At 47.9% G+C, this 15,458-nt stretch overlaps 2 protein-coding genes across 2 annotated transcripts; both read right to left on the reverse strand.

The window, feature by feature from the left end:
• Window positions 1-595: 595 nt before the first annotated feature.
• PPIH (peptidylprolyl isomerase H) lies at window positions 596-10,136 on the reverse strand. Its single transcript, XM_040084738.1, has 10 exons — window positions 10,014-10,136; window positions 9,626-9,690; window positions 8,995-9,018; window positions 8,467-8,511; window positions 8,028-8,070; window positions 5,975-6,067; window positions 4,491-4,578; window positions 3,597-3,637; window positions 2,331-2,419; window positions 596-792 (listed from the first exon to the last, which is right to left on the reverse strand). Exons 1-9 carry the CDS (start codon window positions 10,077-10,079, stop codon window positions 2,351-2,353), a joined length of 534 nt encoding a protein of 177 aa, XP_039940672.1. The 5' UTR covers window positions 10,080-10,136; the 3' UTR covers window positions 596-792; window positions 2,331-2,350.
• A 2,328-nt stretch (window positions 10,137-12,464) lies between these two features.
• HIPK4 (homeodomain interacting protein kinase 4) lies at window positions 12,465-15,358 on the reverse strand. The gene has a single exon (XM_040084453.2). The coding sequence runs from the start codon at window positions 14,296-14,298 to the stop codon at window positions 12,811-12,813; it is 1,488 nt and encodes a 495-aa protein (XP_039940387.1). The 5' UTR covers window positions 14,299-15,358; the 3' UTR covers window positions 12,465-12,810.
• Between the last annotated feature and the right edge of the window lie 100 nt (window positions 15,359-15,458).

Below are 15,458 nucleotides of genomic sequence, written 5' to 3' on the forward strand. Positions count from 1 at the left end.
AGCCCTGTGCAGGGTGCTGGCTTGTCCCCAGCCAGGTGGATGAGCTCCCAGCCCTGTTCCGGAGAAGAAAGGCAGCCTCAGCTGCACTCTCCTCACTACACAGGACGAGCAGCCTCAGTTTCATCCCTCTAGGATCACCATTCATTGTTTCCCAGATGACAGTCCTGCTCCAACACCTTTATAAGCATCCAGGTGAACCCTTCCTCCAACACATGGCCCGGAACAGCTCAGTGGCCTGGTGCTGCCAGGTGCTAGGGGAAGGCTGAAAGACACTTGTTGACATCAGAACTCTCCTCAGAGCCCAGCACCCACCGTGATGGAATCTGTGCTGTACCAATTCCTCATGCCCCAGTACACACAGAGGTTCTGGAGGTTCCCAAGATGCCAAGAACCTTTCTGCCAGCCAGACAGTCCGAGTTACATGCCAAGTGAAAGAGCTGGTGCAGCACAGCTCTGCCAAGCTCCTTTCACCCCTTCTTTCTCTCAATACCATGCAGTAAATGTTCCTGACTGAACCAGCCAGGGATAACGCGTGTTGTTGGAGATGTTTACAGCCCTTCTCATCTGGAGAAGAATCCATTCCCACAAATGTCAATTGAAGTGCACTGCACATGTTTAAAAAAATTCTTTATTTACATTTCAAAGTGTTAAAAAAAAAAAAAAAAAGAAAAAAAATTCAGGAGAACCTCAAGAGCATGGATCTGGCTGTGGAGAAATCTGGGGCAGTGGGTGAGCTGGCTGGAACTGGAATTGCATGGAGCCAGCACAGGTCTAATCACCACTAAAGGAACACTGAAAGGAAGAAGAAACAGGTCTGAAATGCTGGACAGCCATTTCCAACAGATCCTACAACAGCCAGGCTGTGCACTGACACTGGGGGCCACACAGCAATTTTAAGTGCATGCCAGTTGCTACCAGCTCTTATCATCCAGACAGCTCAGGAGTCCTCCTGGGCCTGCCTGCCAGGCAACCACATCTGCTTCGGAAGGTAAAAACAACAGCCCAGCTGATTTTCAAGGATCTTGACAAGTAGCTGATGTGGCTGTCTGACATCAGGCAATGCAAAAGCTGTTCTCATCCCCAGTCAGGTCAGCGACATGAGGGTGCAGCAAGGCTGGTCCTAAGACCTGGCTGGAAATAAGTAAAGTGGCACCAGCTTCCAGGCTCAAGCTGGGCATTGGCCAGAGATCCTGTACTCCAAACTAAAATAATAAGAAAGTCTGGGCCTGAGGACAACCATAAAGGGGACCCAACCCTTCAGCACAGCTCTGCAAGGAAAGGGACAACCTTGCTAGCAGGCTTTTTTCAAAAGCCTGTTAATGCCACCAGAAGTGCCAGGGGAATAGAAGAATGATTACACTCCCTGTTGTAACTTCATCAAACAGCAAGAGCTCCCAAGAGCCTGAAGCGCTGCAGGTCTCTAAGACTTTATTACAAAAGAGGGAACATTGTGGGCAATTCCAGTTGCCTTTGGAGATCATTTCATGGAAGGTCAAAAATTGTGGGTATGTGCTTCTGTGAGAGCTGCCTCCTGCAATTTGGAAAAAATTAGCAACCAAAAGGCTAAAACAGATGATTTTTGACAAGCTGCAGCCCAACACACTGAAATCTAGACAGATTTGTTTAAATACCCGTGTTTTTTAAGGTAAAGTGAGCAGACAAATGGAAACACAATACTGTATGTTAGCCTGAGACTATTGGTTTAACCAAAACGAAGCCTGAAGAACAGTAAATAGTGGAAACATCCCTTCAGATAAGGACAGCGGTACTTTTTTCAAGGTAAGACAATGTAAAATGGCAATTCCTTGGTCCTTCAGTGGCGTCAGTCCTACAGCTGTACTGAGCAAGGAGGCTCAAGTCCTCCCTTTCTCTTCTCCCTTCCTTGATCCCTGTCTGTCCCACCCATGGATACTTTGCCTTTTGCAGCTGTTGGAAAGTTCTCCAATCTGCAGGACAAAGTGAGGCCTCCCACCAACTAGACTGCCTGGGTAACACCAGATGGATTACTGCTGCAATTCCCTTTTCATCCACTTTCTAGAACTGAGGCTTCAAGGCAGCCTAACCCAATCCAAGACAAAGCTCCCACAAACCCATCTTCCCCTCGACTGCAGCTGCAAAATCTTATCCCTGCTGTGCTGCCTCTGGTGTTTGTGCAGCTTGGAGGGAAGCTGGCAAAAAATGAATGCTGTTAGAGAAGCACTCTCTGGTGTTTCACTGAGCTGAGGCAGCTCTCTGCAGGTTCAAAGGAATGTGAAAATAAGTCAAGAGAAAAGTAAGAAGCAGGGCAGCCCACAGTTAATGGCACTGTGGCTGTGAAGACTGGGACTTACCACATTGCTCTTTCATCCCTTCACATTTCCCCACACTGAGAGATCACAACTGGCAACTTGGGTTTGTTATTGGGACCCGTAGGCACATTCTGGGGACAAACAAATACAGAACATTGAAACTTATAAAAGCAGTGACATATACTGGAAGACTGGCTAAGAGATATCTCTGGAACACGAGGAAGAGGGAATTCCAGACACAGCTCGGAGGAACAGAAAAGCACCATTACACAGTTGGCAACAGGCCCAACAATAAGCTGGTGAATTCTCTCTGTGAGTAAAGGTTTGGGACACAGACCAGAGGCTGGTCCTTTGAACTGGAGGGAAGGAACAGAGCAAAAACTGGAGAGCTCCTCATGGAGATACCTGAAGCTGCTCTGGCTTTGATACTAAAAGCAGCTGCCACAAGCAAAACAAACTTGTGTTCATACAGAAAGGAAAGAGACAATGGCAAAGCAACCCTCATTCTGAACCTCCTGATGTGCTGGACTCAGCTGTTCTCTGAATCTCTAACTTTCTTTACTTTGGTCTCACTGCACTGATACCCACAGCAGGCTCACCACAACCCTCCAGCAGATTATACCACGCTGCACATCTCCTTCCATATGACCTTTCCTCAAAGCCCAACAGCTCTGTTTGCCCCACTTTCTAGATTAGAAGCCCTCATACACATTATCCCATGTGTGTCATGGAGTCAATGCTGGCTGTCTCAGAGAACTTGCTGCTATTTGTTAAATCTACTCATTATCCTGCCATGACACCCATGCCTGATGTTGGCAGCAATCATCACCTAGACTGCATTTATCTGCAGCTCCTGGAAGCCCATCAGGAGATTAGTTTAATTTTTTCTTATTAAACATGACGATCACGGATCAGCAGAACTGATGATTTTGCATCCACTGAATAATCCCAGGCAGCGGCAAAGAAGCGAGATGCTTTACGCTCTTGTCTGAGCTGCTGATGGGACAACTTTTTAATTCAGCCTCCTGAACAAACGCAAAGCAAATAAAGCCAAGAACGCAATCCCCGCTCAAAGACTATCAGTCACAAGATCCTAGCATTTCCAAAGCCAGCTCATATGACAGCCTGTGCTTCGACAGATTTCCTGCTACATTATAATGATGACAACCAATAATGCCAGTTATCAACAGTGGTATTCCCTGGTATCCTGTAAACAGACAGCAGGAGAGAACAGGAGAACTCTGCTTAATCCTGTACATGACTTTCCAATGCAGACATTCACAGGGAAGTAGCCATATTCAAACTTACTTCAATTTTTCTCATGACCAACAGCCCATCGACAATTTTACCTAGAATGAGAAAATTTATCCACTTCAATATGGCTGGTTTTTACCTTTGTTCCCCCCACTCATCACAGGTACATGCATTTTTGTCCTTCCTGAAAAGCCCTGTGCAGTGTGTAATTATTGGGCACTTCAGGTGATCTCTAGGTGATCTCTAAACTCACAGAGGAAACAATCCCTCTTCAAACATTCTCCACATTCAGCACAGATTAAGTGCCTTTTCCCATCACAGGGGTGGTGTGTGTAGGAATTCGGGGTTTGTGACCACCAACTTAAGACTGGCCTGGAACTCCTGCAGGTCAACCAGCAGGAAATGCAAGTTAGCAGATGTGATTTCACACATTTACTGTCCAAAACTCTGATGAAAGCTCAGCCCTCTCTGATAGTGGAGAAGAAAGGAATCCTTGCACTCCTCTGTGCCTTCTGCACTGGCACAAGGATTTCTGTACAAATACACTACACTGAACACTGATCTGGATTGAGGCTAACTTGTGAAAAAATGATTCATTTCAACAGTGATCCATCACAGTATCAGCTTGTACAGATCCTTCAGGTGGCACAAGCAACTCGGGAAGAACGAGCAGTCCATACCCAGAGGTGCTTGGGCACTGAACAGGCACCCCAGGGAACAATCACAGCCCCAAGGCTGCCAGAGTTCCAGGAGAATTTCAACAACGTTCTCAGGCACAAGGTGGGATTGATTGGTGGGGTGTCCTGTGCAGGGTCAGAAGTCAGTCTTGATGACACCTCTGGGTTTCTCCCAATTGAGAAGATTCTGATTCTCACTATTTATTTTAACAGCTGCCCTGCAGGGATGTTCATGAGCTGGCCCTCCAGGACTTTTACTGCAGGTACTCACCAAACACAACATGTTTCCCATCCAACCAGTCACACTTGGAGCACGTGATGAAGAACTGGCAGCCGTTGGTACTCGGACCACTGTTTGCCTGAGGGTTGGGAATGGCAAGGTACAACAAGTGTACAATTTCAGACTGGCCAAAACTGAAGGCAGACACATAAAGAAGAGCTGTTGCTCAAGACTACCTTATTTTTAGCTTATTGCTAGACAAACCAAAGGAAATAAGATACACATCTGCAGGAGAGCACCCTGTGCTGGGATGCAGCATGTCACCACCTCTCGTCACACCAGAACGCACAAGAGCCACATCACCAACTATTTATTATATTTCTACAAAGGTGTGTTCAATAAAAGACTGGGCCAAAGTCCACGCTCTAGAGCACACTCCTGAAAAAAGGCTGAGCTTTTTGGTGACGAGTGTTTATTGGCTGCAGCATTACCCTGAGGAAAACTGAATGCCAGAAACCAGAGCTAGAGAAAACCCAGCTGATTTCTGGTTTTTTGGGTGGTTTCTTCAGAATAAAAATAAGAATTCAATGATCATGATGAGAAAAGTAACAACTGTATTAGCACAGGGCTCACAGGAACTATGGGATGCAGATGTGAAATTTTATTCACACCCAAGTACAAAACCCAGAGCATTTGCACTCTGTTGAGAAAACATCTCTGCAACACTGAAGGCCACTTGTGATATTGACAACCAGGAGCTACCAAAGCAAGTTTCTGTCCTGATGAGTGAACTGGTCAAGTTTTACAGCTGCAGGTCTGCAAAGGACAGGGTCATTTTGGCTTTTGAGTTAATGCTAACCAGCTTCAAAAGGATCCAGCTGGGATCCATGGTTTGATCCAGTATAATTTCAGAGCCATGGATTTCAAAATGGATGAATAACTAACCCAAATGTTCTAAGCAAGTGGTTTTAAGGGCAAAGCAGCTGAAAGAGCTGGGGAAGAAGCAGTTGTGGATAGGAACACTGAAGCACTGGCTCCATTTACTTTCTATTCCAAAAGTCAGGGTATTGTTCCTACCAGAAAATGTGCAATGGTTGCAGTTTCTCCCACTATGTTGAATAGGAAGGTCTGTTTTAAAAGATACCACGGTTAACACTGCTGTGGCTTTGGAACTCCCAAATCTCTCAGCTTCATCCTTGCCAAGGTCAGTGTTTGATAATGGTATCAGGAAAGAAGAAAACACCACCAACTCACCACTGTATGAAAACTGTAAGAATTAAGCTGTCTGAAAACAATCAAGCCAAGCTTGTCCCAGCACTCCAACAGGCAGAAAAAAAAGGATGCTTTGGGATCAGTACTATTGTGTTAATCAATATATTAACCCATAAGTAGCTGCTTGACTAGCAGTTACAAAGCAGACCTTGTACCCAATGGCAGAGATTCTGTTCAGCAAATACTGTACACACACTTAGAAAAAGGGCACAGAGAAAGTACCAAAAGCTTTTTAGTCTGTAATGTCATCATTTCATACTCACCATAGAAAGCAGGCCAGGAGCAGAGTGTTTCAGCTTGAAGTTTTCATCTGCAAAAGGACCCCTATATATACTGGCTACTCCAGTGCCATCTCCCTGCATGAGAGAGGTACCCAGTCAGCCACAGCATTTGCTCTGTAGCAATTGCTACACAGCAATTCAATTTAAAAATTAATTTAAACTCTCCAAGCAAGAGGAAAGGGCAAAATGGATATTGTATTGCCATTTACATACACCAGCAGTGAACTCATTCAACATTCTGCTACTGAACAAGAACAGCAACTGGTTTCTAACTACACAGCTCATTGTTCACCATTCGTATGTTGGCAGGAGCCCATGCAGATGGTAAATTTAAGTCCAAACCTCCCAGAGCGAAGTGGAGGCTACAGATTGCTTGGTACAGACCAGCCAGGACTTGGAAGGGAAAAGGGAGGAGACACAGAAGTACTGGCTGGTGTGACAAAGAAAGCAGAAGTGGTTGCATGGTAAAAGTTGGCTTACAGTGGGTTTATGTATTTTACCTTATTTTCTGTGACTTTACTGGAATTTGGAAAGCAATCTCTCTGCTCTGCAAGGACAGTTTCTAAAATAAAGATTTTCTAGTTTGTGCTGTACTTTCTACTAAGTCCAGACATCTTGTGCTTAACCACAAGCACTCAGGACACTCAAATGAGAGCAGCAGGGGCTGTGACAGCTGCAGGTTGCAGGCTCTGACCGTCCACAAGTTCAGAACCCTGCAGATGGCTCACATCAAACACATTGACTTGAGGGACTACTGAGAGGTCACCCTGCCCTTGGGTCCAGCCTCGCAGAGATGTTCTTGTATGATGACAAAAGGACCTTCAACAGGGTCCTTAGAGATGCTGCACTGAGGAACCCTCCAGGGAAAGCTGCAGAAGCAATGCAAATGGGTATCTCTAGTACAGTCACTTAAATTTACTATCCCGACAGTTAATTCTGTGTTGAGCTTCCCTTTCCGTGTCACTTCAGACCCGTTTTTTCTACCTTGCTACAACCTGTCTCACTTCACTGCCCTTCTGATTAACATACATGATCTTTATTAGGCCAAACTTAATAGAACAATAAAATATCGGTAATACACCACATGCAGCTCCACATCTTCTGCTCTACTTGCCCAGCCCTTGTTTGTTTTCCTCCTGCTGTCTGTAGTTGACTTAAACTGTTGGCTCTGAGACAGAAACTTGCACCCTGTCTCAAGGGTCAGTATGACTGTATTCGCTCCCCAAGTGGCTTTGTAATAAACATAACATATAAATTCCAAATACTGGAGCAATTTGTAAAGCCTGTTGAGATGCAGTGGAAGTAATACAGTGCACTGGGACATCTGAGCAGTGTCACAATTAGCAACTACTCCAGAGTCTGGTGTTGCTGAACCGCCTGCTGTGTGATCACTTCTCTCAGAGACTTTCATAAAACAAAGTTTTATATTAAAAAAGCTTTATACCTTCCCTCATTTTGACACACTTCCAAAAATAAAATAATTTTACTGGGTCCTAGAACGGTGAAAAGATCCTGTGGCCCTTCAGCCTTACTTATATATTCTGCTTGTCTCCGTGTCAGAGGATGACCACCATTGTGGGCACAAAGTCTCTTCTATTTTGAGACAATTTAGCAATAAAAGGCTAGTTTTGATTTAAATTACCTCTTACATTACACACTGGGTTCTGTACTTAGGGTCCATCTACAATGTGAATTGAAATTTTTGTCTGGAGAAGGACAACAGAAGGGGGAAGGAAAACAGGGGAAAAATTTTTTTTTACCTTCTGAAAGCTTCCAGGGTATTGCCAGGCTATTGCAGAGAGAAAATATTTTGGAAAGAATGTGTGTTCACCCAAGGCTCCAGATTTGTTTTCAAGTGCAAAGTAAGACAGCAGCAATGCTATGAGGACACCTCCAGTTGCTACTGAATACCTCAAAAAAGAAAAGTGATCCTGCAAAGCAGCACAGACCCTTGGGAACAGCAGCATGTTACAGAGGAAAAAGGACATAGAGGAAAAGCAGCAGAAAAGGACAAAAAGAGTACAGGAGTACATACATTTACGAAGTCACCTCCTTGGATCATGAAATCCTTTATTACCCTAAAGAAGTAAAACAACACTTAGTTCTCAGCAGCCAAAGGCCTCAAGAAGTTCAGTGTAAGGTGAAAAGGGGTTCTGCCTTGCAGAAGTTAACAGTCTGTGAATGCTGCAGCCTAAAACCTACAACAAATATTAATTAGTGGTTGATATGAGGTCATTTAGGGCTCATTGCTTTTGACCAGGGACAGTGATTAGGTGATAGATGCTGTATCTGACGTGGCACACCAGAAACAGGGGATCCCTCCCAGTAGGGAGGACAGCATCCCCAGGTCCCCCAAAGCCACAGAACGACATGAGCCATGATCCAAAAATGTCTCCAACACCACTAATAGCTCAAGACAGGTCACAAAACCCCATATGGCTCATCCAGTGTCTAAACAACAGCAGATTATTTACCTGTGGAAAGTGCTTCCTTTATAACCTATAGGGACACCATCTTTCCTGTAAGGAAGTGAAAAGGAGAATTACTGCAACCTACTGGATATCCCAACACAGAATTCTCCCAGCAATTCAGAGTCCCAAAGGGTTCTTACACATTAGCACCTGCCTTGAAATACAACCAAGTGCTGCAGCCTCTCAGCTGCTGCTGTTGGAGGCAAAAAAAACCCCTCAAGTGCACATGAAATGACTCTGTCCCCTGCAACACCCACACCATCATCTTCACAGGATCCCATTGCAATGTGCAGCATGAGCAGGTGGACTTTGCAGACAGGGCTTTTTTAGAGCCACCTGGGCACAAAAAACGTCATACCAAAAAGGGAAACCTGCCATCTCTGTGAGTCTCCAAGCTCCTCACAATTTCCTCAGAGCAGACATCTCTTCCATTTTCCACTGGTACATGAAAAAGTTCAAGACAAACCCTTTCTACTTCACCCAGCCCTGTTTCTCCAGTGGGACACTACAAGGACATTATAATCCACTTACCTGAATTCACCTGTACAAAACTGCCTGGCAAACAAAAAGAGAGCAGAGTGTTAGGTGCATGTGAACTCTGAGGGCTCCACCAACTGGTGCACAGGATTTTCCTTATTGTGTCAGAGATGTTCCCAGAGAAACAGGAACACAAAATGGTAACTCCTTCCCCCTGCCATTTCAAAACATTTTCTGTGCTCTTTGTGGTGAAGAGGTCAGAGAGTTAACACCAAGGTTGTAAGAGACAGTGACCGTGGGGCAGGCACTGTGACAGAGACCAGGGTATGTCCATCCCTCTGATGGAAGTGGGATTTCACATGGTGCATCCCTCAGCTGACGGCAGGAGAATTGGGTGGCCAGGAGACCTCCACCATGGCACAAGGCACTGCCTGTTCTAAATGCACAGAGCAAATAAGGAGGAAGATCCTCCTCACAGAGGAAGCAGAGGACCCCTTCCAGCCAGACAGGATCCCCTGAGAAACCAGGATGCCACACAGAATCTCTGAGGACAGAGACACAAAGCAGGCGAAGCAGTTTGGGGCGGGTGTCATCTAATCACTTCGCCACCAAAAGCCATTCCTGCCCCAGAAAGCATTTGCAGTCCCGCTCCGGCTGAGCTGCAGGAACGGCAGCTGCTCGTTACCTGAAGTTCTCGGCTGTTTTGGGTACAACATCTGCGAACAGCTCGATCTTCATGCGGCCGACCTCCTGAGGAGACGGGGGCCAGGTGAGGCTCGCAGGTCCCCTCACACGCACACGCCTGCCGCCCGACCCCAGGCACTCGCACAAATCCAATCCCCTCACTCACCCGCGCTGATCCCCACCCCTGCAGGCCCCTCTCCTCTCCCTGCGAGCCCTTCCCGAGGGTCCCAGTGACCCCACAGCCCCGCTATCCCTCCCCTGGCCCCACACATCGCAGCGCTCCCGGCTGCGGCCCCTCGGCCCCGCCCGGGCTCTCTCGCCCCCACAGCGCTCCGACACCCCCAGCTATCCCCGGGCTGCGGCCGCTCCCCGAGCGGGGGAACCCTCACCTGCCCGCCGATGGTCACATCGAAGAAAACCACGGGGTTGTTGGGGTTCGCCGCCAGGGCCGACATCGCGGCCGCCGCTGCAGGAAGCGGAAATGGCGGCGGAAGGGGAAACGGCGGCGGAAGGCGAGGAGAGGCCGGGAGGGAAGGACGGGGGTGTTCCCGGGATGGACGGAGGTGTATGATGTTCCTGGGATGGATGAAGGGTGTGCGGTGTTCCCGGGATGGATGGGAGGTGTGTGATGTTCCCGGGGTGGCTGGAGGTGTTCCCGGGATGGATGGAGTTGTGTGGTGTGTGATATTCCCGGGATGGCCGGAGGTGTGTGATGTTCCCGGGATGGATGAAGGGTGTGTGATGTTCCCGGGATGGACGGAGGTGTTCCCGGGATGGACGGGGGTGTGTGGTGTTCCCGGGATGGACGGGGGTGTGCGGTGTTCCCGGGATGGATGGGAGGTGTGTGATGTTCCCGGGGTGGCTGGAGGTGTTCCCGGGATGGATGGAGTTGTGTGGTGTGTGATGTTCCCGGGATGGACGGGGGTGTGTGATGTTCCCGGGATGGATGGAGTTGTGTGGTGTGTGATATTCCCGGGATGGACGGGGGTGTGTGGTGTTCCCGGGATGGATGAAGGGTGTGCGGTGTTCCCGGGATGGATGAAGGGTGTGCGGTGTTCCCGGGATGGATGGAGGGTGTGCGGTGTTCCCGGGATGGCTGGAGGATGTGTGGAGTGTCCAGACTCTGCCTGGGATACCTCCGCAGCTCCACCCTGCTGGGGCAGCTCGGGGTCCCCAGAGCAAAGCGGTGCCCGGCTGAGAAGTGTGAAAAAAATGAGTGGTGGGGTTTTTTTGTTTGTTTGTTTGTTTGTTTTTGTTTTTTTTTAAATAAAATTTTAAAAGTTTAATTAAACAGGAGATAAAGCAAGGAATTGATGGCTGGGTGCTTGGTATCTAGCTAAGAGCACACTTACTATTTTTTGATACATTAGGTTTTTTTACATTTTCATATTTACATTTATCTACTTATACTTTTTCACAAAGTAATTTTTATATTTTAGGAACTGATTACTCCTTGGGTTCACTTTTTAGAGCACACGTGTTTTTTGGCTGTGGTTTCAGTTTGCTCTTTTTATCACTTCTAGTTTGGGCTTTGGTCTACACTTTCTTTAGACGGCAGATGTTGATAATTGGCATATTAGTAGCAGGGTCTTTATTATATGCTTACTGGATAAAAACTTGACTAAATAGACAGTTTATCCGTTACTACTGCTATTATGTCTTAAGTTTTGTTAATAACAGAAATAAAAGCAAAGTTATCTTACCATTATACATACAGCATTCATCTTAATATCTGCAAACAGCCAATTTTATAAAATGTTTATAACAGAAGGCCTGCCCATTTATCTCCCTGCCCTGCTGGGCACAGGCCGGCTGAACGTGAGCCTGGTTGTGCCCAGATGGGCAATGGCTCGTGGGCTGTTCCAGCCACCAGACCCCATTTAGAGATCCAGTTTGGGGTGAGTGGAAGCTTTAGACAAGCCCTGCCAGCTTCAATGTAAGAAATTACTCTGGCCCACAAGTTCTAAGAGTAGCACATTAGGCCTATTTATGAAATGAGTTATTTATTAAACAGACAGAAGATAATATGAAAGATTTTAATGCAAGTTACTTACGATTCGGTATAAAATTAAAGGAACTACTAGTAGATTATATAGAACAGTGCACGTTATCAAGGTACCTATATTAAAGCTAGAAAAAGAAATAATCCTGATTAGGAGTCAAGTGTAACTTACTACCAACTTGTTGATAATGTACACAGAGTTCTTTTACTCAGCCTCCAGAGGAGTAATTGCAAAGCAGGCGTCCCTGTTGTGGGGAGAAACCACACATTTCCAGAAAAATGTGCAGAAGATTTTTGCTTTGTGAAAGTTTGGTGTAGCTTTTATAGTTTGTGAAGTGTCAGTCAGAAATCCAGCTTATCTTGCCAAATTTCACTTCATATGTAAGGTGTTTACTGACAGTTGGGAGATGCCAGACTAATGTTAACCCCATGGCATCGAAATAATTCGTACAGGACAACTTGTCCTGTTTGAGTTATCTGACCAGTTAACGAGCTACAGGTAAGGGGTTTTGGGGTGTGAGATGCCCTGCTACAGGGGAAAAACCAGAAAATCCGAGTTTTCTGGAGTTTATGTTGTTGTTGAGCCTGGGGTGCACTGCATGCTGCAGTGGTGGAAAGTGCCAGGCCTTTGCCAAATGCTGTGCCAGCCCTGGGTGAGAAGCTGAGACACCCTTCGAGTCTTGGCAGTACCAAACTCCCCAAGCAAATAATCTGTTAAAATGCTCAGTTTTTTGGCAGAACTATTTATTGGGGATCAATGTGAGAAGCAGAGACCGTAGCATCTGGCACAGGAGGTTCTGTTGCAGCCCTGGCTGTGGTCTCCACCAGCAAGGCGCTGGGTTTTGGCGGTTGGGGTGCTTGAAAGTGAAGAAGAAGAAGGTCTCTTGCAAACTCTGGGCTGCTGAAGTGTGTGCAAGGGTTGCTGTGGGGTCTCAGTACTGCTGGCTCTGTGGTAGGAGGAGCATGCTGAGCACTGCAGGGACATCCCAGCCCAGCCTGAGCCCATTCTCCAAATCCCTGGAGGCTTGGGGTTGCGCCACATCACCAGAGCTCTCTGTGGTGGGGAACAGGGGAAGCATGGCGAGGGGGTGAGTGTTACCTCCTTTTTGTGAGGACCTCAGGCACCTGGGGACACCTGGCACCAGGAAATCCAAGTAAGTAAGGAACCCCAAGCACCCTTTGTCTCAGAGTGCGTGTGCCCAGGAGCCCCCTCCCTGTACCTTGACACAGGATGAGCTGTCACATCTTCCAGGCAGGTGCTGTTCCACAATGCCACCAACGACTGGGCTGCCACTGCAGTGGCTGTACGGTTCCATTTTGCTGGGAGACCCCAGCACAGACAAGTGACCGTCAGTGGGCTCCATCTGGGGGCACCAGTTATGCTGACAGTACTGGCTTCCACGGTGGGTGGGGCTGGGGCCTTGGCAGATGTCCTGCTGACGCTTGTCACTGGTGTCCCCAGCTGGCTCAGCCAGGCTGAGCCCATCCATCTGGGCAGAGGCCTTCTGGATGCCTCCCTGGCTGGCAGGGATGAAGGCGCCTTTCTCTGTGCCAGGGAAGACCTCGGCTATGCTGGAATCCTTACAGGATGCCCTCAGGTCTTCCTGACTGAGCTGGTAGTACAGGGTGGCCTCGAAGCCGGCCTTCACCTCCTGCATGGAGATGAAGGGATGATGAAGGGCAGCACTGGGTGTGATTCGCTCATGCGAGTCCCAGGTGAGCATCCTCTTGACCAGCTCCACCATCCTGTACAGATCACAGCGCTTGGCCAGCTCCTCCTGGTCAGGATCAGGCATCGGGCAGACATTCACCACCGCCAACTGATCCAGCGAGGAAAAGATATGCTCCCTCCTCTCCATCGGCTTTGCCATCACCCTCCCTGGTGGTTTGAGCTGCCAGGTGGCAGTGGAACACGGCACATACTGGAAAAAGGACCGTGTCTTCTGGGCAGCGCAGAGCAGCTCGGCCCGGGGTAGCCCCAGGGTGGAGCAGATGTAGCACACTTGGTCGTACTCGTTATTGCCAGGGTAGAGCGGCCAACCCAGATGAAGCTCAGCCATCACACAGCCCAAAGACCAGATATCCACCTTCTCACAGAAGGGCAACCCCAGCAAGATCTCCGGAGCCCGGTAGAAGCGGGTTTGGATGTAGGGCTCGCGGACGTGGCAGATCTCGGGGAGGAGGATAGCCGAGCCAAAGTCAACGAGCTTGATGCGGAACGGATAGCGTGCGTGGTCCACCAGCATGATGTTCTCTGGCTTAATGTCAGCGTGGATGATGGAGAGCTCCTTCAGCTTGACCAGTGCCCTCAGCACCTGTGCTGTGATGGTGCGGATGTGTCGGACTGGCAGCGGTGAGAAGTTGTTCTGCTTTTGGAAGTCTAAGAGGTTTTGCTGCAGCAGCTCGAAGACCAGGTAGGTCCAGACCGTGTCACTGAAGGACTCGAGGAAGTGGACGATGTGAGAGTCCTTCGTGTCCCCCTCCCGCAAGGCCTGCAGCAGCCTCAGTTCATTCTTCACTATTTGGCCATTGTGATCACAGTTCTTCAGGATCTTGATAGCCACCATGTCCCCCGTGCTCCTGCACTGCCCCTGGATCACCTGTCCAAAGGTCCCCTTCCCTACCATGGCCATTATATCATAGCACTCGGCGCCTACCACCAATGTCACCATGGTGGGCTGGCTCCTCACCAGGGTCCCATGATCCTCCAGCTCAGCACCCAGTGGGAACTGGAGACACCTAACTGTCCCAACCCAACCTCACAACACTGTGGGTTCCAACATCACCGTGACAACACATAATGTCACAACAGAAGTGGAGGAACCCCCTGAAACCCAACACTGCCCCCCTCAAATCCAGCCCTGCTCTCCCCAGATCCATCCACAAAACCAAGAACACATTCCTGGTCCCCCCATAATGAATCCTAGCCCTCTGAAAACTCATTTTCAACCTCCTAACTCCTTTCCTGGTCCACCAAAACCCATCCCAGTCCTCCACGATCCATACACAGACAGAGTTAAATGATACTGGGCCCAGCATTAGACCCTGGGGACACCATTAATTATAGGCCTCCAATGTGTGATCATGACTCTCTGGGCTCTGCTCTGCAGTCAGTTCTCAATCCCTATCACTGCCCTCTCATCCAACTCACACTGAGTTTTCCAGAAGGATGTTGTGAGAGAGTGATGAAAACTTTGATATGCACAATGTAGAAAAGTCCTTCTTGTCTTCATGGCACAGGCTAAGGACTGACTTGGTTCAGAACACTAAACCAGCTGAGGCTTTCTCTCCACCATGGACCAGATTCTGGATCAATTCTGTAGACACCCTGACAGACCTTCACAGGCTGTGTCCACTGATGTCATCTGTAGGAAAGGTTTCTTGTTTTCTCCTACTCATTTTGCTCAGTTTCAAGGTCAGTTTATGTCTTCCAAAGAACCTGCAGAAGAGAAGTCTCTCCTGATGTTCACAATATCTTCAAAGAACTCAAGAGCTCATACTGAGATGATACCGTTGAGGTTTTCTCCTTGAGATACAGGAAAAATCATGTTCCTGGATTTTCTATCATAACAATTCCCTTCTGCACATCAATGAAGAAAAACCAGACTGGGAAAAGGGATTATTGCATCTGACCCAAGCTCTTAAACAAGTAGAAAAATTCAACAGCATCAGCCTGTAAAAATCCAAGGACCTTTCAATCTGTTAGCCAGCGTTGGCAGTGCTCTGCCAGAGGGAATTGTACAAAGACCAACAGTGCACAAATGGTGTGCACTTATCTCAGGGGGTCACAGATCAAATGGATGCCATTGAAGGGCCAACAAAACCTACAAAA

Source organism: Hirundo rustica, chromosome 22 (assembly GCF_015227805.2).
Source record: "Hirundo rustica isolate bHirRus1 chromosome 22, bHirRus1.pri.v3, whole genome shotgun sequence".
NCBI classification, from domain to species: Eukaryota; Metazoa; Chordata; class Aves; order Passeriformes; family Hirundinidae; genus Hirundo; species Hirundo rustica.